Source organism: Rutilus rutilus, assembly GCF_951802725.1.
Source record: "Rutilus rutilus genome assembly, chromosome: 1".
NCBI classification, from domain to species: Eukaryota; Metazoa; Chordata; class Actinopteri; order Cypriniformes; family Leuciscidae; genus Rutilus; species Rutilus rutilus.
Genome location: NC_140209.1, coordinates 68,893,248 through 68,918,543, shown reverse-complemented (window position 1 = coordinate 68,918,543; position 25,296 = coordinate 68,893,248). Strand labels below are relative to the sequence as shown.

Genomic DNA, 25,296 nt, shown 5'->3' with positions numbered 1-25,296 from the left:
GATTTTGTATTGAACATAACTCTGGATCACAGAGTCATAGAGACAAGGGGGCGGGCTCATTTTACTCAGACGACCAATCAGTCTCTCAGGATCATTGTGAAGCTATCAAGCCACGCCCTAGCAACCATTTAGAGCACCATAGCAACAAGTTCCATTGAAAGAGATCAAAGGGATATCCGGATAGAAGTGTCATAGAAACATGAGGGTGGTCTCGTTTGACTCGGGGCAGCAAACAGCCAATCATGAATCACTTCAACACTTCCTAGCCCCGCCCTAGCAACCATTGTCAAGCACCCAAGCAACCAACATCCAAAGAGGGATATCTTCCATTCTGAATGTCACAGAGGCGTGGGAGTTGGTTTATATCATTCGCACTGACAAGCAGCCTTTGGAGTTTCATCATTGGCAGCTGCCAAGCCACTCCCTAGCAACCAAATAGAGTACCCTAGCAACCGTTTTGCAAGACCTATATCTCTGCATCAGAACATCGTATAGAGATGGTGGTTGGCTCTTTTGACTCATGCTAGCAAACAGGACTTCCAACATGCTACACATGCTAGCTGTGAATAGCTACATGCTAACTGCAATTAGTTTAGGGTAAACATGATAAAAAAAACTGTTCTAGCATCATGCTAGCAACATGCTAATTATGCTAGCATCTTGTTAAAACATCCTAGAAAATTGCTAATAATGCTATCATCTTGCTAATAATATGCAAGCAACATGCTAATCATGCTAACATCATGCTAGTACCATGGTAATCATGCTGGCATCATGCTAACATCTTTTGCTAAAAACATATTAGCAACATGCTAAGCATGCTAGCATCATGTTAATCGTATTAGCAATATGTTAATCATGCTAACATGATTCTAGCAACATGCTAATCATAGTAAATCATGCTAGATTGTGATAAATTCTGGTAAATAATGTTAGAAACATGGTAAATCATGGTAAATCATGCTATAATGTGATCATTCGTTGTAAATCATGTTATAAACATGGTAAATCATACTAGAATGTGGTATATCATGGTATCACAACATTGTTAATTGTGTTAGCATGTGTCCAGGGCCGAGTTTTGCCACTGCAAGCACCACTCACATTTTCTTCAGGAAATGTACATTCAAGTTTATAGTTATTATTACAGTAAATACATGTAACGTGTAACAATGACACTGTACAATAAAGTGTTACCAAAAAACCTGTAAAAAAAAAAACATTATCACGTTTTTAGAAATGTACACAGTATTTGTGTTTGTTTCATATGGTTTTAAAAAAACTTTTATACTATTTTCTACAAGTTTAAAAACATTCATGTGGTTTATGTAAAAAAGTAATAACATATTGTCCTTAAACACCCATATATGTGAGACTACATCTGAATTACGTTAAACAAAATTGCAATTACAATTATCATTTTAAATTAGAATAATAAATAAATAAATGTTCATTATGTTTATTTTTTCCAGGTCAGTTTATGTTAAATTCGATCTGGAGAAACTCAACAAGCTGAACATGACAGAATCATCTGAGCAGAAAAGAGAAACTAAGAGCATCAACATTGTGCCGTCAGTCATTATTACATCAGGACTGAAACCACATGAACTACTGGAATCTCATCAAATGAATGGTTGTTGTTTTCAGTGGAAAGAGTTTCTCATTTCCCCAGATTAGTGTGTCAACATGCCCCATTACTAGATCAGTGTGTGTTGTTAATAATGCGCTGTGTTCCCCTGTGCAATAACAGTGAACATGAGAGTGATTTGTGTGGAGAAATGAAGCAGATGTTGACTGGAGTAAAGTGTGAGTTCTGCTCTCGGTCTCATATCTGGTGTCGTCAGACCTCAGGTGTGAATAAAGCTGAAATGAATGAAACACTCGGCTGATGTTTGTCTCTCTACTGGAGTCACACACACATCTAGTTTAGCAGAAGGAAAATCTAATGAGAAAGAGGACAATCACTGCTTTGACTAGTTGTCTGTGAAGAACTCAATATTCTTATGGCTCTTTAATGTCTGAATGTTAATATTAGTTTTGTTTGATTTGTTCTTGTAAATTACAAAAATAATAGTTGAACAGAAAATGATTGCTGTAAAGTTTTGACATTTGAAAGGCCGAAGCTGATGAAAGGTTAAACTGGTCAGGAAGGGTTTTTTTTAATGGAACATTGTTATTATTATTTTTTATCTACAATGTGAATTAATGTTGTTTACAAGTAAAATTGTAAATATATGTGAGAAAGAGAGGAATCAAACTAGTATTTATAACTTTAATAGAGCAAAATATGAAAATCCAGATATTAACATTTTGTCTTGTGCAAAAGTAATACACTTGAAGCACATTCTGACATTTATTTCACTGAAATGAAAAGAGTGAATCAGTTTAAATCATACATTAACATCTAATGATCAAAAACACAACGCTGACAAAACAGATTACATCCAATAAACAGACTTACAAAGAGTAACAATCAAGTCAGCCTTTATTTCAAAGTCACCTCATTTACAAATATTACATAGAACATTGTTCTGGTGATTTATCATTTCATAAACAGAAAACACAGCAGATTATCAGAGATCAGCATTAAATCTCTTTCATAAAGAAACTCAACATGTACAAAATGGAAACTGAACTCACACACAGTTTTACTTCAATGAAAATCTGATGTTATATGTAATAATTCAAGATCCCAAAGCAAATATGTGGGAGTTTAACATGATTGAATCAAAGATGAAGTTAAATCAAGCGGAGCGCAGAGGTTCATGTCCTCCATCACATGAGTTTCACTGCAGTCGTTTACTGGCCTCTGTTTGACAGCTCTACTGGTTTCAACATTTAACTGTTTTCTGTGTGGCGTTACCTGCTCTTCACAGGTCAAATGTGCAGCCGAACACAGTGATGGACGAGACTCGACCAACATTTCCAGAGCCGATAAGCAGAAAAGAGTTATATGCGTTCATACATTATATTTAAATGTGACTTAAAGTAGGGCGGGGCTTGATTTTTGATTGGATGGTTGTGGTTTGCTATTGGTGGATCTCATGTGAGTGACAGGTTTGCCGCATCACACTCACATTTTCACAAAAACAGTTAAACAACATTGGCTGAGTGATGCAGTGTACATAATCAGTGACATTGATTGCATATATTCATATTTATATGTGGAGCCTAACAGAAGTAATATATTAAGGAGGACAGACGTTAACTGACACGTTACTTTATAATGTCTGTTTTTGATCTGCATGAGGGTAAATGACAGATCTTACCGTGACTGTCTCCGGTCACAGTGTCAGCTGCGGGTCTGCGTCTCTTCGTCAAACAGAAAGTGTCTGCGATCAGCGCTCGCTTTCTGCTCATTTCTCACTGTTTACAGAGATCATTTATCTGTTTTCACTCATATAGCGGCTGTATACTCGCTGAGAAGAGCGCTTAACCATCTATATATGTCATATATCCCTGCTGTGACTGAAATCGAAAGAATATCTTCTAATAAACTCTACTGTTACTCGAGTTCGCATGTTTGCTCCACAGACAGTTCATCAAACACACACACACACACACACACACACACACACACACACACACACACACACACACACACACACACACACACACACACACACACACACACACACACACACATACTGGTTTATGTGGATTAGCCAGACTTTTTCTCCAAACAGGCCCGGTGGTGGTTTAGATGGACTACCCTTTCCTGAGGTCCTAGAGCTATGAGAGTTAGATTAAAACACTCAAAAAAATTTGAAAAAAATTCAGGACACTTTAGACTTCAGATACACCCTTCAGAGCGTGATACACACCACCCTAAAACTATTGTGGTTTATAGAGACAGTTCTCTTTTTGAAGAATATGTGACTTATAAGGACCAAAACAAACATTATTGGGACTTTAAAGGGACAATGACGTCACTTGCTCATTAACATAAATACACATTAACATAAATACACATTAACCTGACACCACCAAGCATTAATGGGACTTGAATTATTATTTTATTGGACAACTCTTAACATCACCAGTGTTAGTTGGTGACACTGACTAACAGCCAGATAACAGCCTGTAAGAGCTAAACAATAGATTGTCACACAACACAAGTGCCATGACAATAAGAATTGAGCAAAAAAGGTCAAAGTTATTCTTACCCAACTTCAAAAGACCCATGGTTGCTCATAACAAAAAATTAATAAAATGTAAAAAAAATAAAAGCTGTTTTACAGTTTGCTTTTGTGACGGCCTCTTTGTCATTCGAACTTCTGTTTTTGTACTGCACATCATTACAAACTATAACAGGCAGACAACAACTTAAAACACAAGAGCCACACTTTTTAAAACATTAAAGGAACTTTGGACTTTTGGGACATTAGCTTAATCCCGTATCCCCCAGAGTTAGACAAGTCCATACATACCCTTCTCATCTCCGTGTGTGCCGTAACTCTGTCTGACGCACCCACCGCTAGCCTAGCTTAGCACAAAGACTGGAGGTAAACAGCTCCAGCTAGCACACTGCTCCCAATAAGTGACAAAATAACGCCAACATTTTCCTATTTACATGTTGTGATTTGTATAGTCACAGCATGTACAAATAACAAGGTCACATGAGACACAGCCATCTTCTAACCGTATACATACTGGGAACTATATTCTCAGAAGGCGAAGCACTGCTAATTCTGCGGAGGGATTTGCTCGCAGCGCCTGAGAAGCCCTATGGTGAGGGGCAGAGAGTTCGCTCAGAGGGTTGCGCTAATCACTCCAGCCAGCAGTGCTTCGCCTTCTATAGAAGTACATTCTATGAGAATATTGTTCCCTGTATGTAAACGGTTAGAAGATGGCTGTGTCTAATGTGACCTTGTTATTTGTACACGCTGTGACTATTAAAAAAATAAATAAATTCACAACATGTAAATAGGAGAATGTTGGCGTTATTGTGTCACTTACTGGGAGCAGTATGCTAGCTGGAGCCATTTACCTCCAGTCTTTGTGCTAAGCTAGGCTAGCGGTGGGTGCGTCAGACAGAGTTACGGCACACACAGAGATGAAAAGGGTATGTATGGACTTGTCTAACTCTGGGGGATACGGGGAATAAGCTAATGTCCCAATAGGTCGGCGTGTTCCTTTGACAATTGTGGTGGTGTTTCTATGTTTGTGTTAGTGTATTTAAATCTTTTCTTTTTCTGACTGCCTCTTTGCAGCTATTCCTCTATTTCGAACAAAGTCCCTTATATTTTGCACTGTTCTTTGTGCCAACACGGGGTCTTCCACCAGTTTGCAGTGACTGCATTCAGTTTTGGTGGCCAGTTTTCCCCTGCTTATATGACCTTTGAAGTGTCGCATTACTGCAGCGACCTCAGCCTTAGACCACACTTTCTTTGCCACTCTTCTGGATCCATGTTCCTCATCAGCATAATTCCCTGGAAGATAGGCAAACAAAAATGAATAGATCACAAAATGTGTTGTCCAGCTGAAGCCATCAAAACTTGAGTTCAGTTAACCCTCTGAGGTCGGCAAACGCGCCCCCGCGTTTTGCTGGATTTTCTTCACATTGTAGAACTATAAACTTAAATTACTCCGTCATTTATGGTCATACAGAAAAAAGAAATATAAAAAAATAATCTGTGATATTTCTACTTTTGTATGTGTCCACTTACAATCAAATCAAAACATTGTGCTTTTGTAAAATAAAGAAAATAAACAGGGTGTGCGTTCTGCCTCTCCGTCGCAGTGAACTTTTTTTTCTTGAGCACGTCTATAAACTGAAACAAAACTCAGCGAATACTTGTCACACATTTATGAGCCATATACCTTTATAAACATTTAAGTGTGTACTTTTAAATGATCGGATTCAAACTGAAAACAAATATTCTCTGTTTAAGTAATTTGTATAAAACCAACAAGATGTCCAGCTTCTCAAACGCTTCCTAATCATTTTTAATTTGAACACGCCTACTCGCGCAAAAGACATTCACATGCAAATCTCCACAAGGAACGCGAACGCGCTCATTACCTCAAAAACAAAGCACCAACAAACTTCACAAGTCTCTGCTTTTCGTCGAGTTTGAAAGACGCGCCGTGAGCTTACATTGGATTTAGGCTACCTCAGAAGAAGAACGCGATTTGAAGACAAAGATGTAAGGTAAGAAATTCTTACATATTAGTTTGTTATTGTTGCATAAATTTCACATTGCAGTTGAACTGTCTCTAGATATATGGTGAATATTATAATATTTAGACCCGTGTTTACGGTTACTGTGTTTGTGGATATCTGCTCAAACTTAGATATGTATATGGTAACCATAATGTTTTATATTTGAGCGCAATCGCGTTTGAATGTATCATATTTGATACATTCGAAAAGCAAAACGCACCAAACGGCTTCATGTTTTTACTATTATCTCATTTCATATCATCATAACGAATGGAAACATTTGAAGTAACATGATAATCAATATATTTTTCTCTAGCGTAGTTGTTACTGAAATCTTTTGGAAGATTTATATGCTGCTATATAGGTTATTGTTATTATTTTATGCACCACTGTGCATAGCCTATGCTTACAAGGCACAACAAACCTGGTGTTCATTATATTATATATTGTTGGAAACATTTGTGTGTGTATGTATTCTGTGAATTTTAAAAAGCAATTTTAACCAGAAAATTCTAAAATTTATTCCCAATAAATTTTAGAACTATATTCCCTATAGTTTCTCTTGATATCAGTATGTTCACTTTTTTTTTCTTTCAGGGCCCAGATGCCACTGAGTCCTGCTGACTTCAACATTCACATGAGTCTCTGTATATGAACATGGTAAAGTGAAAATCAAACACCTTGGAAATGAAAGGTATGTACAATGTTTTTAGGAATGGCACAAAGGTCTCTGTCTTTAGTTCAGTGTATTAAATAATGTGCTTTTTTTGTCATTTGTTGTGTATATTTGGATTATGTGTGTTGTAAATAAATCCAAACAATCAAAAAGCCATTCTTTTTTAAATCTCCTCATTCTTTGTGCAAGGTTGCTCAGAATGATAGGGCCTGATAGCTCCTCATAGGGCCATTAGGGCCACTTTGTCTTTCTCAGGTGTGAAAAGCTTACATATTAATGACATGATCACACCTCCCGCATAAAGCTTTCTCACACAAAACACGTCTTACAGTTTTTAAATCAATATATTGTCTTATCTGAATGAGCAGTCAGGGTGATTTTCACATAGTTTTGGAGCAAATATTCTAGGCTACGTGATACAATTTTCAAACGTCTTGTGAAGAAATAATCAGTATGGGTTTCATGACCTTATTTCAGTGACAATTTTTTTTTGTATTTTCACAAACCACGCATAAAATGTCATTATCTCAAAACTACAAACTTTTACATACATGCTGCTGATATATTATTGTAGCAGAGTTTGTGCTGAATACAGTGTAATCAGACTTTAGCCATGAAAATGTCACAAGTAACAGAAATAAGCACAAATGTCAGAGCATGTCAGAACACCTCCAGGGCCCAGAAAACAGCTCAGACCCCAGAGGGTTAATGCCACAGTTGACAAGAAATTGCAGTTTACTTTTCTTAATTCACTTTGGGTATCAGTTGGTTGCTCACTCGATGTGATTTCACCAACTTTACTAGCCCACATTAGAGTGTGGACAATATGGAGTGTATTTTTAGAATGTCTTTGCTGTTCATCTATTTATGTGGCCAAACCTTTTGATATTTGAATTAATTGCAGTAAGTAATACTACAATTAGTAACATGTCTTAAGTAATTTTGGCATTGTACTTCAACACACCGTATTTTAAATGAAACAAAGACTATGGGATTTAAGGTCTGATTCTCAGTTTAAATCTGATTTCATAAGGTTAGCTAAATAGTGTTGGAACTTGGTCTGAAAGTTTAGTCTTGATATTAAAACCGTACGTAACAATCAGCCTAATACTACTTTTAACCTCTTAATCTTCCAGATTTTGTGGCATGTTGTGACTGTCATCCAGACCAATTAATTTTTAGTCTTTTAACCAACTTGCTAAAAAGAGAATTAATAGAACCTACTCATGGGCAATCAAGAAAACATGTGAAGAGGAGGAGGTAACTTTACTTTTATCTCAAATTCAGTATACATTTCCTGATAATAAAGTGTATATGCTCCCTTGCAGACAAGATGTTTTGTACAAATGCAGTACAGTTAAATTCAGGGCTATTTATTTATATCTCTTTCTTTAAGATTACTCTTGCATTTTGATGGTTGAAAACTTCAGAGACAGGAAACAACACAAAGACGTGCATAATAATCCTTCTGTTAAAGGGATACTTCACCGTTTTTTCATATTAAACTATGTTATTCCCTTAACTAAGACGAGTTGATACATACCTCTCTCGTCTCAGTGCATGCACTCGCTCTGGCGCGCAGCGACACTTTGATAGCAGTTAGCTTAGCACAGTATATTCAATGGTATCTAACAGCAATGAATTTAGAAGTGACCAAACACCTCCACATTTTCCCTATTTAAATACAGTTACACGAGTAGTTACACGACCAAGTATGGTGACACAAAATAAAACGTGGCTCAGAAACGCTTAGAAAAGTGCCACGTTTTATTTTGTGTCACCATACTTGGTCGTGTAACTACTCGTGTAACTGTATTTAAATAGGGAAAACGTGGAGGTGTTTGGTCGCTTCCAGCTTCATCTCTGTTTGGTCCCTAATGAATGAACTGGGCTAAGCTAAGTGCTATCAAAGTGTCGCTGCGCGCCAGAGCGATTGAGTGCACGCACTGAGACAAGAGAGGTATGTATCAACTCATTTTAGTTAAGGGAATAGCATAGTTTAATATGAAAAAATTGTGAAGTATCCCTTTAAGGGAGTTGGGCAAAGTAAGAATTTCATTGTAGGGTATAAACCACTGTGTTTCTTCTGTGCATAGACAATAAACCTCTTGAATCTGAATCTTACCTTCAGAGGGAGGTACACTCTCACTTACTGTGGACGACACAAATGACACTGATCCTGTTGAAAACATAATTTAACAAGTTACTTTTGTCACAGGAAAAAATACATTTTATCAGCAGTGACTATGAATTGAGTTAACATACCAAAGTCTCCCATGTCATGGTCTTGCTCTGTGGTTGTAGAGTCAGAAACCATAGGCTCCACAGGTCCAAGCTCTGATGCGGTGAGATCTGTGTTGCTGTCATCAGATTCGCTCCCACTGTCTTCAGCATCACTTAACGCAATCTCATCTGGAAAATGGCATTAGTAAAACTCAGAGGTGGAAAGAGTACCTGAAAACCATACTTGAGTAAAAAGTCAGATACCTTGCAGCATAAATTACTCTATTACAAGTTACCAATACCAATACGACTTGAGTAAAAGTGATTTTAACAGTACTTTAGTATTTTACTTGTACTAAATTAAGGCTCAAAGATGCACTAGTCCTTGACACCCGAGACATGCAGGTGAAAATAAGAAACAATTGATTTGTAAAATGAGAAGTCATGTTTATTTTCTAAAATCTAAATAAAACTGAACACCTCAATAGTGCAATAAATCAGGGTCGACACAACAGCCTCTTAAAGGGATTGTTCACCCAAAAATGAAAATTCTGTCTTCATGTAGTCAACCTCAAGTTGTTCCAAACCTGTATACATTTCTTTGTTCTGCTGTACACAAAGATAGATATTTTAGATATTTTTGTAACCAAGCAGATCTTGCCAGCCATTGACTAGTACAGCAGAACAAAGACAAGTTTGGAACAACTTGAGGGTGAGTAAATGACAGAATTTTTATTTTTGGGTGAACCATCTATTTAAGCGTCTACAAACTCTCAAGTCTCAGTTAAGCTCAAGTGCACAAAAAGGCCACACGTAAACCAAAAATGTAGTCAAGTAGAGTAAAAGTCGCTAATATCTTTGATACTCAGTCCAACTACAAAGTAGCCAAAAAGATACTCAAGTACAGTTACTAATTACATTTATTCAAATAGTTTACAGCTCTGGTAAAACACTCAAATAGCTGGACATAAAAATCTGTGGTTGAAATAGCCACATCAAATAAAAAGACCTAGGGAAAAGATAGTACTTGGTTTTGTACTTGCCACTTTTTGCAAAGTAACTATTTTTACTTGAGTAGTTTTGAGCTATTATACCCATTTATGTTTAATGTGGTCCATGAGCACATAAGATAAAATGATTACACAATATGATATTAGGTTAATAATTAACGTAATTCGACTGCACCTACACAAACATAATTTTGAATTACTGTCCAGCCATACTGTAGACTTAAGTTTATATTTCTGAATAGTAGTCCTCGACTCATATTTGGACATGAAAGGTGATTTTTTTTTTTCTTGGAAAAGGAGGCTGACTACGCCAAGTCTAGATGATTATAAATTAACATTCAAAGGAAAAAACTAAAACTCAGATAATATCTACAAGGGCTAATTTCTGTACAAACCTTCAATTTCAATCTCATCCAGTGACTTCCCCTGCATGCTGGAAAGGTTTCCTTTCTCCATTGACAAAAGGAGTTTGGAAATCTTAGCCAGTTGTGTTGTGGGAACTGGTAATCTGTAGAAGTCGCGGTGAACACGAATGTCGTGACCCAGGAAATCTGCAACCTGATCAAGTTCATTGTGTTTTAAATTAAGGACTTGTGAGAGTGTGGCAACATGTTTCCTGAGTTGCGTTGACCTAAGGTACTCAGGGTGCTTTGCTCCACACTGGCTTGCATGAACACGCAAACAGTCCTGTCCTCTGTAGTGGCTCATTGACGTTGGTCTTGCAAACAGGAAGACATTTGTGGCACAAATGCCACATTCAGTTCTTCTACTGGCAAGTAGTGACAAAGCATCCACCAGACTTGGTGTGAGCAGAACGGCAACCTTTCTGCCCCTTTTCCCCATGATTTCAATTCGGCTGAAATAGTTACAAAGCTTCTGTTCAGTCTTCGACAACCCCAGTGCAACATCTTCATGGAGCTTTGTGTTGTCCCTTTCATGAAAACTTTTGAGGCGCATTTTCGAAACTTCCCCAGCACGTCTTCGATTGAAGACAATGATTTGTGCAAGTGTGAGTTTTGCAAGTTGAGCATAGTTCTGAGTGGTGGCCTCTTCTTTCAAGCTGCAGAAGGCACTTTCTGCAGATTTCTCTAGGTACTGATGAAGGATCTGAACATCTTCAGTGAAGGGCAATGTTGATGGTTTATTGTATTTGGCATCACTCAGTGTGTTCAGGGCACTGTGAGACACCAACTCAGACCACCTGGAGGTGTACAACTTCTTGAATATGTCAGTGTGCCTGATCAGTTCTTCATCTTCTGCCATGAGTGCCCTACAATGAATAATGTCCGCGATTTTCTTCAGTGTATGCCCCAGTTTCAGCGCAAGGCTTGGTTTCTGGTACGAGTGTTTTTGTTCATCAAAACCTGAAACTTTCTTTACTGCTTGCACAACTCTCTGGAAGTTAGCAGGTTTAACAGCGTCCTCTAGGTTATGTACTGAGAATTCTGTACGCAGGCATAACAACAAACGCCCAACTTCACGGAGCTTTTGTCGAATGTATTCATATTTTGTAGGGTCTTGTCCATGTTTGTTGTAGAGTGACTGGGCAAACTGAATGATAGAGAAGTCATTTCGCACAACTGAGGCCACCTCATCTTGTTTCATTACACTAAGGAGCTTCCACACTCCACTTGAGATCTGCTGACAGAATGTAGACTCCAGAGTTGCAGCCAAGCCCAGTACTTTGGTTCTCCCAGGTGTCTCACCCAAATCTTCGTTTTCTGGCCTAAAGGGGCATCTGCGGACATGTCTCCAAAGCTCCTTACGTATGTACATCCCTTGACAATACATACAGTGGATAAACTTTCCTGCCAGTGCTTTAGCTTTTGGCTTTCTCTTCACTTTCAGTGACCCTGTTCCATCTTGCAAAACTGCAATATTATGTTTAAAATTTCCCTTATTCCTCATTTTTTCTAATAATATCTTGCGCTCTTTTGAGTCCTCAGGAAGGGAAAATGCTTGGACAATTTCAGTATGTGTCTTGTGTGTTTTCAAGTGGCGGGAAATTTTGCTTTGTGGCTTACCACAAACAAAACAGTAATTTTTTTTACTCATAAACAGATGTGGTAATTCTTGTTCATGAGTCACAGCTTCATCCTCTAGCTTTTCCTTTGATGAGTCTTTGATAGAATTTGCTGAATTAGATGTGTCAGCAGCATTGGGAATCATCTTATTTTTAAGGGGTGGCCAACATTTTGATATACTGGGCACAACTGGGGTGCCTGTGTCTGACCCAAAAGATGTTCCAACATCAGGTACTACTGGTTTTACTTGAATATGTGCAGCGCTTGCCTCACTTGACATTAAGGGTATGCTGGCATCTGAATCATATTCATCTTCATATTCTGACTCCGAATCAGGTATGTATTCCTTGTCAGACATGTCCTCAGCATCATCAGATGATATTTGGTCCAATTCTGGATGTGGAATTTTGTCCTGATCTGACAGCAGATCATCATCAGAAGCCTTAGGAGACTGCTGCAACTGAATTGGTGAGAAAGCAAAATTATTTTACATGGTGATTGTATCTTATAGACAGTTCAAGTTCAACACTCACTTAGTAGATACTCACCTGTGCTGTGCTGTTAAAGTCATCTCTTTTAATTTGCTTGAGGCAGGATTTATGCCAGACCCCTGAACAAACTGGAACACATTTGAATAAAATAATGTTAACACTGCAGGTCTATTTAAGTGGTTAGAGCACAACACATATACACTCTATACTAATTCACTAAATATCTAACCTGTGCATCGATAGCCAAGCCACTTGAAGGAAGATATGGGTCCCACACAACGAACACACTTGTCCAAGGAGGATACTGTTGCGCACACAAGGCGGTGTTTTTGACACTGTTGGCGAAAAATTTAATTGTAGTATTTATTTATACCACATAGTTTGGACAAAGATATTTCATATTTACATGTCGATATCCAATCATTTTAAATCCAATACCTATGTGACATTTAATTTACCTCATACATATGATTACCCTTCTATTGCATTGTATTTTGTTATCTATAGCGTATCTTATTTATATGCAGCTTATTTAAAGCATATCCTATATGAAGATATACCTTCTTCATATTTTTAAATTGTAGATGGGGAATATGTAGTTAGCCTCAGTGCCAGGAGCTGACTTCTTGTAGCCCAGTATAACTAATAGGGTGCCTATCCATTACATGTAACCAAACAACTTAGCATTCACATTAAACCAACATACAGATCCAATGCAGGCAGTCTTAAAAACCAAAGTGATGCCTCTGGGGACAGGACCCTGTAAACTGTATGTCATATTTGGGTGGGGTTCAGGGTTTGATACACATACACTCAGATATTATACTGACTGAAGCTTGAAAAAGCATGTTTAGACAAATGTCCTTCCATTCCATTGTCCACATAAAGCATGTTCTACTCAGGTGACTGTCCACATAAAGCATGTTCTACTCAGGCGACCACACACACACACACACACACATATTGAAATAGGTTGGTAGATTTAACATTTTGCCACAAATAACTTCACTAAGTTGTACATGAGATTTAATTTACCTCTCCAACCTTGGTGAGTGGGCTGAGCTCTGGACTAGTCTGATTCGGGTGGCTGACGGCTGTATGGGTGCACTTGCTCTCAGTGGTCAGCTGTAGAAGATCAAACAGAGACAAAGGACAATAAAGAGAAAGTCCTGGGAGCATGACACTAGAGAGGACATTTGACATCTGAATGAAAAAAATTAACCATTTCTACTGTTGACAGAAAGACAGAGGAAAACCTTGCTTTAAAACTCACTGACAACTTCTTTGATATTAACAATCAAGAGCAAGATATTAATTAAAAAAAAATCTATCTTTTGTGAGGACATACCTCTTCAGTATCATCAGTTGTGGATGGGGGATTTGTGGTACAACACATCTTTGGAGACATTTCATCATCAAGGCCCTGTAAAAAGGAAAAAAAAAATAATAATATATATTGTAGACCGTGGACTATGGAAACTACACTCTGATGAACACATTCGTGTTCACCACGACTTCTACAGATTACCAGTTCCCACAACACAACTGGCTAAGATTTCCAAACTCCTTTTGTCAATGGAGAAAGGAAACCTTTGCAGCATTCAGGGGAAGTCACTGGATGAGATTGAAGGTTTGTACAGAAATCAGCCCTTGTGGATATTATCTGAGTTTTTGCATATCCTATATGAAGATATACCAAGTTCTTCATATTTTTAAATTGTAGATGGGGAATTTGTGGTTAGCCTCAGTGTCTGGAGCTGACTTCATGTAGCCCAGTATAACTAATAGGGTGCCTATCCATTACATGTAACCAAACAACTTAGCATTCACATTAAACCAACATACAGATCCAATGCAGGCAGTCTTAAAAACCAAAGTGATGCCTCTGGGGACAGGACCCTGTAAACTGTATGTCATATTTGGGTGGGGTTCAGGGTTTGATACACATACACTCAGATATTATACTGACTGAAGCTTGAAAAAGCATGTTTAGACAAATGTCCTTCCATTCCATTGTCCACATAAAGCATGTTCTACTCAGGTGACTGTCCACATAAAGCATGTTCTACTCAGGCGACTACACACACACACACACACACACACACACATATTGAAATAGGTTGGCAGATTTAACATTTTGCCACAAATAAGTTGTACATGAGATTTAATTTACCTCTCCAACCTTGGTGAGTGGGCCGAGCTCTGGACTAGTCTGATTTGGGTGGCTGACGGCTGTATGGGTGCACTTGCTCTCAGTGGTCAGCTGTAGAAGATGAAACAGAGACAAAGGACAATAAAGAGAAAGTCCTGGGAGCGTGACACTAGAGAGGACATTTGACATCTGAATAAAAAAATAAAATAAACCATTCTACTGTTGACAGAAAGATAGAGGAAAACCTTGATTAAAACACAGACAACTTTTCTGATATTAACAATCAAGAGCAAGATATTAATAAAAATCTATCTTTTATGAAGATATACCTCTTCAGTATCATCAGTTGTGGAAGGGGGATTTGTGGTACCACACATCTTTGGAGCCATTTCATCATCAAGGCCCTGTAAAAAAAAAAAAAAAAAAAGATAAATTATAATAAATATCTTGAAGACAAGATGTTCCCTGTGTAGCATTCAGTGAAAAGATATCATGGCTGTATTTCAGTGAGTGTTTTGTGGAAAACATGTCATCTCTGAAACGGTTCTTTAGTCGCTGAACAGGCCACATGACTACAGTCTGTAGACTATGAAAACTACACTGATGAATACAGCATTTGATGACTTGTTTATCTATTGTCAGCCCACTTCCTAGAATGATTGCACTTCTAGAATAATTGACTGTAAGCTTTTACATGGAGTGAGGGGTTAGTCCTTTTATAGTTCTTAGATTTGCTATGATTCTTTTTAAATGACATCTTGTCATGAATTTTCGTCAGTGCTGTTGAATGGGTGACTTTCCAGTACATGTAACCAAACAACTTAGCATTCACATTAAACCAACATACAGATCCAATGCAGGCAGTCTTAAAAACCAAAGTGATGCCTCTGGGGACAGGACCCTGTAAACTGTATGGACCTCCCAAGTCATATTTGGGTGGGGTTCAGGGTTTGATACACATACACTCAGATATTATACTGACTGAAGCTTGAAAAAGCATGTTTAGACAAATGTCCTTCCATTCCATTGTCCACATAAAGCATGTTCTACTCAGGCGACCACACACACACACACACACTCAGATATTATACTGACTGTCCTTCCATTCCATTGTCCACATAAAGCATGTTCTACTCAGGCGACTGTCCACATAAAGCATGTTCTACTCAGGCGACCACACACACACACACACACATATTGAAATAGGTTGGTAGATTTAACATTTTGCCACAAATAACTTCACTAAGTTGTACATCAGATCTAATTTACCTCTCCAACCTTGGTGAGTGGGCTGAGCTCTGGACTAGTCTGATTCGGGTGGCTGACGGCTGTATGGGTGCACTTGCTCTCAGTGGTCAGCTGTAGAAGATGAAACAGAGACAAAGGACAATAAAGAGAAAGTCCTGGGAGCGTGACACTAGAGAGGACATTTGACATCTGAATGAAAAAAATTAACCATTTCTACTGTTGACAGAAAGACAGAGGAAAACCTTGCTTTAAAACTCACTGACAACTTCTTTGATATTAACAATCAAGAGCAAGATATTAATTTAAAAAAAATCTATCTTTTGTGAGGACATACCTCTTCAGTATCATCAGTTGTGGATGGGGGATTTGTGGTACAACACATCTTTGGAGACATTTCATCATCAAGGCCCTGTAAAAAGGAAAAAAAAATAATAATATATATTGTAGACCGTGGACTATGGAAACTACACTCTGATGAACACATTTGTGTTCACCACGACTTCTACAGATTACCAGTTCCCACAACACAACTGGCTAAGATTTCCAAACTCCTTTTGTCAATGGAGAAAGGAAACCTTTGCAGCATTCAGGGGAAGTCACTGGATGAGATTGAAGGTTTGTACAGAAATCAGCCCTTGTGGATATTATCTGAGTTTTTGCATATCCTATATGAAGATATACCTTCTTCATATTTTTAAATTGTAGATGGGGAATTTGTGGTTAGCCTCAGTGTCTGGAGCTGACTTCATGTAGCCCAGTATAACTAATAGGGTGCCTATCCATTACATGTAACCAAACAACTTAGCATTCACATTAAACCAACATACAGATCCAATGCAGGCAGTCTTAAAAACCAAAGTGATGCCTCTGGGGACAGGACCCTGTAAACTGTATGGACCTCCCAAGTCATATTTGGGTGGGGTTCAGGGTTTGATACACATACACTCAGATATTATACTGACTGAAGCTTGAAAAAGCATGTTTAGACAAATGTCCTTCCATTCCATTGTCCACATAAAGCATGTTCTACTCAGGCGACCACACACACACACACACACTCAGATATTATACTGACTGTCCTTCCATTCCATTGTCCACATAAAGCATGTTCTACTCAGGCGACCACACACACACACACACACTCAGATATTATACTGACTGTCCTTCCATTCCATTGTCCACATAAAGCATGTTCTACTCAGGCGACTGTCCACATAAAGCATGTTCTACTCAGGCGACCACACACACACACACACACACACACACACACATATTGAAATAGGTTGGTAGATTTAACATTTTGCCACAAATAACTTCACTAAGTTGTACATCAGATCTAATTTACCTCTCCAACCTTGGTGAGTGGGCTGAGCTCTGGACTAGTCTGATTCGGGTGGCTGACGGCTGTATGGGTGCACTTGCTCTCAGTGGTCAGCTGTAGAAGATGAAACAGAGACAAAGGACAATAAAGAGAAAGTCCAGGGAGCGTGACACTAGAGAGGACATTTGACATCTGAATAAAAAAAATTAACCATTTCTACTGTTGACAGAAAGACAGAGCTTGCTTTAAAACTCACTGACAACTTATTTAATATTAACAATCAGAGCAAGATATTTATAAAAATCTATCTTTTGTGAGGACATACCTCTTCAGTATCATCAGTTGTGGATGGGGGATTTGTGGTACCACACATCTTTGGAGCCATTTCATCATCAAGGCCCTGTAAAAAAAAAAATATATATATATATTGTAGACCGTGGACTATGAAAACTACACTCTTGATGAACACAGCATTTGATGACTTGTCAAACATTGTTTTTGTTCTACCAGTCTGTATCATCCACCATAGTCAGTATCATCTATGGTGTGCTGGTTAGGTGGTGCTAACAAACTGCTAACAAAAGCTATAAAAATCATGTTCCACCTGAAGCTTGATGGAAAACATACAGTATTTTGGTATGTGAAATGTTCTATGGTTAAAGTATTTCTTATATGAGAACTATCAATTTCACAAAGTCAAATTTTGCCCACCTTGGATCTCCATGGCCAGTCTGAGTCACCATAATTATAGGTGATCTCCTCTCCTGGACTTATGTCTCGAACTGCAAACAAACAGAGATGGGGCTTCCCTTGCACAGTGAGGTACTTAATCTTGGCATTAGGATTAATATGGTCATCATTGACAAGTCTGCCTAGTGACGAATTCTCTGTTGCTGCATCAACACTACAAAAACACAAGTAACATTTTCAAAACAATCAGTTTCTATACTAATGCAATGTAAATTAACCTGACGTGAGAAAAGAGAAAGAGAGTCATAATTCTGATTGGATTAACCAGTGACATACGTACCACCACAGTTTTCCATTAAAATGGAACTCGAACATAAACACTTTAAGAAGGTCATGGTAAATTCTCTGTCTCCTCTCACATTCTTGCTTGCTTATTAGATCACCTCTGTATTCCAATAGAAAGTCTCCTTTTTCAAATGGAACAGAGGCGAAGATGCCGCGACCTAATTCATCAAAGACAAAACAACAAATAAGTGGCAAAAAATTATATGTATTAAAGTCGAATCATGATTAAACAATCAGAAGATTCAACTTACCCTTTTCAGCATTGATGTACTTGATGTCAAGTCCCACTTTGTCACTTTCAGCAGTAATATAAAATCTTGCATCATCCTTTGGATTAATGCGTCTACGCCGCTTCATGTTTACTCTTTACAAGTGTCAGCCTAAATTACAAAAAGTTATTGTCAGGATTACAATGTTCACTGGGACAAGCATGATCAGAAAACAAAAGTCTGGGTAATGTACATAGTTATGTATCTGGCCAGAAGCCAAATTATGTGCTCATAACTGGACCATGCATATTATATTGATTCTTTTAAGAATACATTGAAAAGTGTAACAGCATATTTCACACAAAGTAACAGGCTGGTGGGAGTCTGTACTACATAACAGGAGGATGACAGCTTTAATCTACAGCTGTGCTGGACCACATTCAGACTAAATTTCATCCTTCCTCCAACTGATTTTGTTTTCTGATTTTAGAAAGTCACTGACCACATAAGATAATTTCTCTAATCAAAAACCAAATCGAGCGAATCTCTAGTAGGCTTCATAGACCATTTTGCTCAGTGTTATCATCCAAAAATAACAGACAGGTAGCAAGAAAAAAAGTTTTAACTAAGAGCAGCTGTGTTTAGTTTTCCAGGATAAAATCTTAAATTGATAGCCTACATATTCTGTCAGATTCTCTTCTCTTTATATCATACTCTCTACTTTTTCTCTTTCTTCATGTGACAGTAATGGGACTCACATTGTGTTTTTAAGTCCTTTTAAATTTGGTTTCTTTGGTCAGTATGAATTACAGATTATTATGACATTAAAAAGAACCAGGACATGAAATGTTATCACTCTGATGCTTTTGGCATAAGAACTGTTTTAGAATTACTCAAATAATTAACATGCAACTGAACTGACTGGTCAAAAGTAAGTAAAACTACAAGAGAAAAGGCAGTCCCATCCCCTCTACAAGTTTACTAGATTCAACATAGTCATATCTTTGGAAAGTAGTCTAAATGCAGGAGGCTCAGTAAGCATGTGCTGGTTGCTATAGAAACTATGGTGCTTATACTACTGCCTCTATCCTCCTCAGCTAACTAAATGAACAGTGTAAAGATCTAACAGTAAACAGTAACAGTAAACACTGTTTTTTTTTTTTTTTTTTTTTTAAATAACACTCTACACACTGCACAAGATACCTGTCAGGTCTGTTGCCCCTCATGTTTTGTATATTGATCATTGTGGTTGGTTACTATGGTACCAATTAATTTATCTTACAGGTTTAGTACACTAACAAAACATCATAAACACATTACATTTATTTAATGGCCTGAAAGTACTCATATTAATGATATCACAGCCTTCCTGTGTCACTGCAACTTCATAAAAATACAATAATGTTGGGCTACTAAGAAAATATTTAATTCTATAAAACAAACACAATGTCTGTAGTAAAGGTCCAGACTTTATCAATTACAAAAGCTACAAGTGGATACAGACAGGCAGTACATAAGCTTGTTAATCAACTTATTGAGTTACTTACAGACCAGGAAAACCAAAGATGATATCAATACATCCTCTTAGTTCTTTTATTGTTCCAATTCCAAAAAAACAGAGTTGTCAACTAGCTGCTTTCTAGTCCTCCTCTCCTCTCTGCAGGCATCCACTTCACGTGCTAAACGAGGCTTAACGAGCAGGCCACGTAGCTTCGTCCTGCTCGTTAAGCCATGCAGTAGCCACAGCTCAACTTAACCTAGCTAGCTTTCATTTTAAAAACAAAACTAACAAATTTGACCTGCTGGCAATGTTACTTCTGTCCTCATCTCTACCTGCTGTCCTCCACCTCTTTAGCCTGAGGCTTAATGAGCAGGACATGTTGATAGCCACTCAAGCTAGCTCAGCTAACATTGTGGTAAATATATAGCATTTTACAGTAATTGTAACTTACAAGTTACAATTTCTTGCAAATAGGAAACACTACTTCATGCAAAAATGCAACTATATGTATAAATATAATTATTACCTGTATGTATTTAATCCAGTAAATCCAATGACGTCGAGCTGACACTTCCGAGGTGTGGTCCATTAGGCATTTAATTAGCGACTGCTCTAGGCCATGCTTCTGGGCGGAGCTTCGCGTTGACTTCCGTTTGTTACCGCCCACGTGCGCAAACCAGCCAATCACAAGACGGCCCGCCAAAATGCCCCGTGTGTATCAGAAATGTGTATGAAACTGCAATATATAACCCAGCTGTGGGGTCGCTGTTCTATACACTGGGATACACTCAAAATCAGGTCAAGTGGTAAATAAGGACTTTCAAAGAAAAAGAGAATTTATGTTGTTCAGACACTAACAGATGCAGTTACACTCTTTGATTTATGAGGACCTTGGCATAGTCCCCGTATTACCCTTAGGTCCGGGGAGCCCAGGTGAAATGTCCGGCGTGTTGTCCGTGTAAACCACATATCCCAACACACACACACACACACACACACACACACACACACACACACACTCAGCTGACTGAGACTCCTCTTCGTTGGTTTAAGGATGAATGAGCGCGTCTGCTGCCCTCTGGCGGACTGTTTTAAAACAACACGCTCACACACAGATCTGTAGAATATCCTAAAATGTAAATACAGACCCTTTCCCCTTTTAAAAAATTAGAAAATCATGGAAAAGGTTCTTTACTTCCATAATTCCATTCAAAACGTTAAACTTCCATAGATTATAGATTCAGGGCCCACACCTTAACCGATTTCAAGTATTTAGTTGTTTATTTGTATAATTTGGGCTTCCAGCTCATAAAACCCACGAAAACAGGATTTCAAAAAATGTGAATACTGTGAAGAAATCAGCCCAAATTTGACAGGGCATGAATGTTTTACACTGAGTGTCACACACTACTCATGTACTAAACTCAAAGCACCTGCACAGGTTTTCCCAGGTGTCATTAAATTGCTTCACTTTGGTTCAGTTGTCTCAGTTAGGATCAATATGGGAAAGACTGCAGACTTGACAGCTGGCCAGAAGACCATCATTGATACCCTCCATAGGATGGGTAAGCCACAAAAGTCCATAGCTAAGGAGGCCGGCTGTTCACAGAGTGCTGTGTCCAAGCATATCAATGGGAAGTCTAGTGGACGGGCAAAATGTGGCAGGAGAAGATGCACCAGCAGAAGAGCTGACCGTGGGCTTCAGCGGATTATCAAACAGACAAGATTCATCAATCTGGCATCCTAACTGAGACAACTGAACCAAAGTGAAGCAATTTAATGGAAAACCTGTGCACTTAAGTCTTGTTACTTGTTTGATTTGGCACAATTATGCGTCATTATCTGATGGGATTATTCCTAATATTCCTTGCTCAGGTTGTTATGAGTGATCCCCAGCTGAAAAGCTTGGACCAGTTTAAAACCTGCATAAAAAAAAAAAAAAATCCCAAACATAGCGATCAAGTTTAGTTTTTTTGTGTTCTAGGACTATTATTTCGTATTCATTTGTTTTCTCCTGTTAGTTCTTGTTTTGTCTGATCTTGTCAGTCTCTAGTTTGCTTTAGTTGTTACTCATTTCATTTGAATTACTCGCTATCACGTGTTCATGTTCCCTAATATTGATTCAGATCTTTGACTGGTGTTGTCTTTATATTATGTGAAGCTGTTGCATGTTTTTTTCTTGTGTCATGATGGATTACCTTCTTTGTTTTTGTTAAAGCATAGAACATGTTTTTTAGATCCACATCTTCCTTTGTCAGCCGTGACAACAGCCAGCGGCCTAAGATTGCTATAGGTGGTTTGTTTTGCATGTATTTGTAACATTTGTCAAAAAACAAGAATTTTTGGAAGAGGTCTCCAACATATTACTCGACCTTAGATGTAGATCGGCATCCATTCATGAGGACATGGACTTTGTCTATAAGAACTGAACAAGTTCTAAATGTATTGTCCAGGTTTTCTGAAACCACTTCAATACCCAAAGCTCCAGAAGTTGTGTGGAATCTGGCGTCTGCATTGGAAACACTAGACAGATGTCAGTGCACACTTCTTAATGGGTACCAAGCACCAATTATTCAATCAGGAAAAAGGGGACGCCCTCGTTTTGACATATCAAAAGAGCACCTTGAATTCCTTCTTGAATTTGACTTCACTGCTCCTGAAATTGCTAGACTTTTGGATGTGAGTGTCAGAACAATTAGAAGACGAATGAAAGAACTGGAATTATCAGTGAAGTTTTACAGACATTAGTGAGGAGGATCTCCGACGAACTGTGGCAGACTTTCTTGCAACCACTGCCAACTCTGGATACAGAAAGGTCTCTGGATATCTGAGGAGCACAGGCATAAGGTATGGCAAATAAGATGCTTACTATATTGTGCTCCAAACATATGTTCTTAACCTACAAGTTTTACTTAAGAGATAAAATAACTAAGTAAACAAACTTGCATTATCACATGTACAGAATCTATCTTTAGTTCAATATCCTTAACTATACTTGCCATGCATTTAGTGTTATGCTTTTCCCCCCTAAAAGGATCCCTCAGCAAAGAGTCCGAGCAACTCTCCGATCCATTGATCCTATTGGAAGTGTCTCACGAGGCCTTGAGGTCCTGCTCATACCTAGAAGACCCGACTCCGTTCCCTCGCCACTGTCACTTTGGCACATAGATGGAAATCACGAGCTTGTGAGGCAAGTCTTTGTTTACTTCATAATATTCAATAATGTAAAGAATTTTAAATTCAACAAATCGACAAATAAAAAAACAAACCACTGTTCAGCTGTACATCATGGAGACAATACAAGTTTAGAAACAAAAAGTCTTACAGACTTTCAATATTGAAATTAAAATGAGTAATCAAATTAATAGATGGCAAAATTTGGGATACAGTGTCTTTTATTTATGATGGTACATATTTTTTAAATAGTAGTACATTAGTTGATCAGTTTCCCTTTTCCATCAATTAAAAGCAAACTTTGTTCCAAAAGAAATTTCAGTTTTATAATGTATTGTTCCAGCACTATACTAGGAAGACCTTTATTTGTGAAAATGTTTTTTTTTTTTAAACTGATCATTATGCAAATGGTTATACATATTTTATAATGTTATATTTGAGCTATGTGTAACGAAAATGTAAACTAACCTTTTTCATTATTTTAGTTTTCCTGTGTCAGTTTCACATTATGATTGTGGGGAATTATGGAAGTTGACATGATGAGAAGGCCAAGAATGGTAATTCATACTCAGAATTTGTCCTCTGCATTTAACCCATCCAAGTTAGTGCACACACACACACACACACACACACACACACACACACACACACACACACTGTTCCTTTGGAATAATTGTTATTTTGCTGTTCTCATTTTAGATGGCGAATAATTGTCCATGGAGGAATTGATGTATAGCAGGAAAATCATGTGTCTTCAAGCAAATACTAACAACAAAGCCTCAACGGTGCTTCAGTGTTTTCTGGAGGCTGTACAGAGTCATGGATTGCCTGTTCGTGTCCGAAGTGACAAGGGTGGAGAAAATGCTGATGTTGCTCGGTTCATGTTAGAGCATCCCTTAAGGGGACCAGGTATTTTAACTTTCAATATTTATTTATTTTTCAACTTACAATCTCATCCCCTGTACTTAACAGGTGCGTGCTATAAGATATGGAATGAGATGTTCATATTCATGATGTTGTTGTTTTTCCTACATTACTAACACAACCAACATCGTACCTTTAATTCTTCCTTTTTACTTGGCAGAAACAGGAGCATGATCACAGGCAGAAGTGTGCACAATCAACCAGTCGAGCGATTACGGCGTGACTTGTGGTGCTCTGTTCTCAGCAACTGTTATGCAGCCTTCCCTCATCTTGAGGACTCTGGCTTTCTAGATCCCAACAATGACCTGCACATCTTATGTCTACAATATGTCATGATTCCCAGGATAAATGCACACCTTAATATTTTCAGAATTCACCCTCTTTCTTCACAAGGCCACAAATCTCCTCAGCAACTGTGGATTTCAGGACAAATTTCAAGTACAGGAACATTGTGTGATCAGGTGGAGTAAGCCTTGATAGAGGGGTATTTCTGGATTTAAAATATAAATAAGTTATTCAATATTTTTGCACAAAATTTCCCTCTGTTATTTCAGTTGGGATCTGATCAGCTGAGCATTGACTGGGATGGACCGGTCGTGACCGAGATTGATGAAGAATCAACAGTTTCTGTTCCAGAACCCCTTCCTTACTTCGGGAGGTTGTGGCCAAATTACAGGACAGTATTGACCCTCTCATGCACAGTAACACATTTGGCATGGAGGTTTACAAGGAAGCTGTGAGAGTTGCCTCTGCTTGCACATTTGATTGATTTTTTGATGTATTGTTAACAGCAAGTAACTGTAATTACTTTGTGCTGTAAATAATGTGTATAGAAACAGATGTATGATTACTGTTTTATTCCCAGCTGCTTAAGAGCATATACAGAAGCAGCCCCTTTACAGTGGTGATGACAGTCAGAATAACATTGATCATTTCGTTTCCACTGCTTAAAAAAACTAAAACAAAAAACACGATCATGACCTGTAACTGTTTGTAATGTCTGGCATTAGCAACTACATACAACATATGTAGCTATATAGCTTAAATAAAAATAAAATCGTGAATGTGTCAGAATCATTTATAAAATAAGTTTTCTATAACTTTAATTCAAATGGACGTTTTTTTTTTTTTTTTTTTTTACA

At 38.0% G+C, this 25,296-nt stretch overlaps 1 protein-coding gene and 1 long non-coding RNA gene across 3 annotated transcripts; one reads left to right on the top strand and one right to left on the bottom strand.

The window, feature by feature from the left end:
• Positions 1-5,070: 5,070 nt before the first annotated feature.
• LOC311295234 (uncharacterized protein) lies at positions 5,071-21,043 on the bottom strand. 2 transcript variants are annotated; one of them, XM_084416494.1, is made up of 18 exons: positions 20,583-21,043; positions 18,598-18,726; positions 18,342-18,504; positions 18,023-18,215; positions 17,637-17,711; positions 17,336-17,425; positions 16,325-16,399; positions 16,012-16,101; positions 15,072-15,146; positions 14,764-14,853; positions 13,939-14,013; positions 13,626-13,715; positions 12,820-12,925; positions 12,648-12,718; positions 10,471-12,559; positions 9,108-9,254; positions 8,968-9,021; positions 5,071-5,432 (listed from the first exon to the last, which is right to left on the bottom strand). In XM_084416494.1, exons 2-18 carry the CDS (start codon positions 18,701-18,703, stop codon positions 5,179-5,181), a joined length of 3,843 nt encoding a protein of 1,280 aa, XP_084272620.1. In that variant the 5' UTR covers positions 18,704-18,726; positions 20,583-21,043; the 3' UTR covers positions 5,071-5,178. The 2 variants fall into 2 exon arrangements, with proteins under 2 accessions (XP_084272620.1, XP_084272621.1); XM_084416495.1 differs by lacking the exon at positions 20,583-21,043 and having other exon boundaries at positions 18,598-20,493.
• A 2,703-nt stretch (positions 21,044-23,746) lies between these two features.
• On the top strand, positions 23,747-24,454 carry LOC311296777. Its single transcript, XR_014628705.1, has 3 exons — positions 23,747-23,787; positions 23,930-24,139; positions 24,315-24,454. It is a non-coding gene; the product is annotated as an uncharacterized lncRNA (long non-coding RNA).
• Positions 24,455-25,296: the final 842 nt, after the last annotated feature.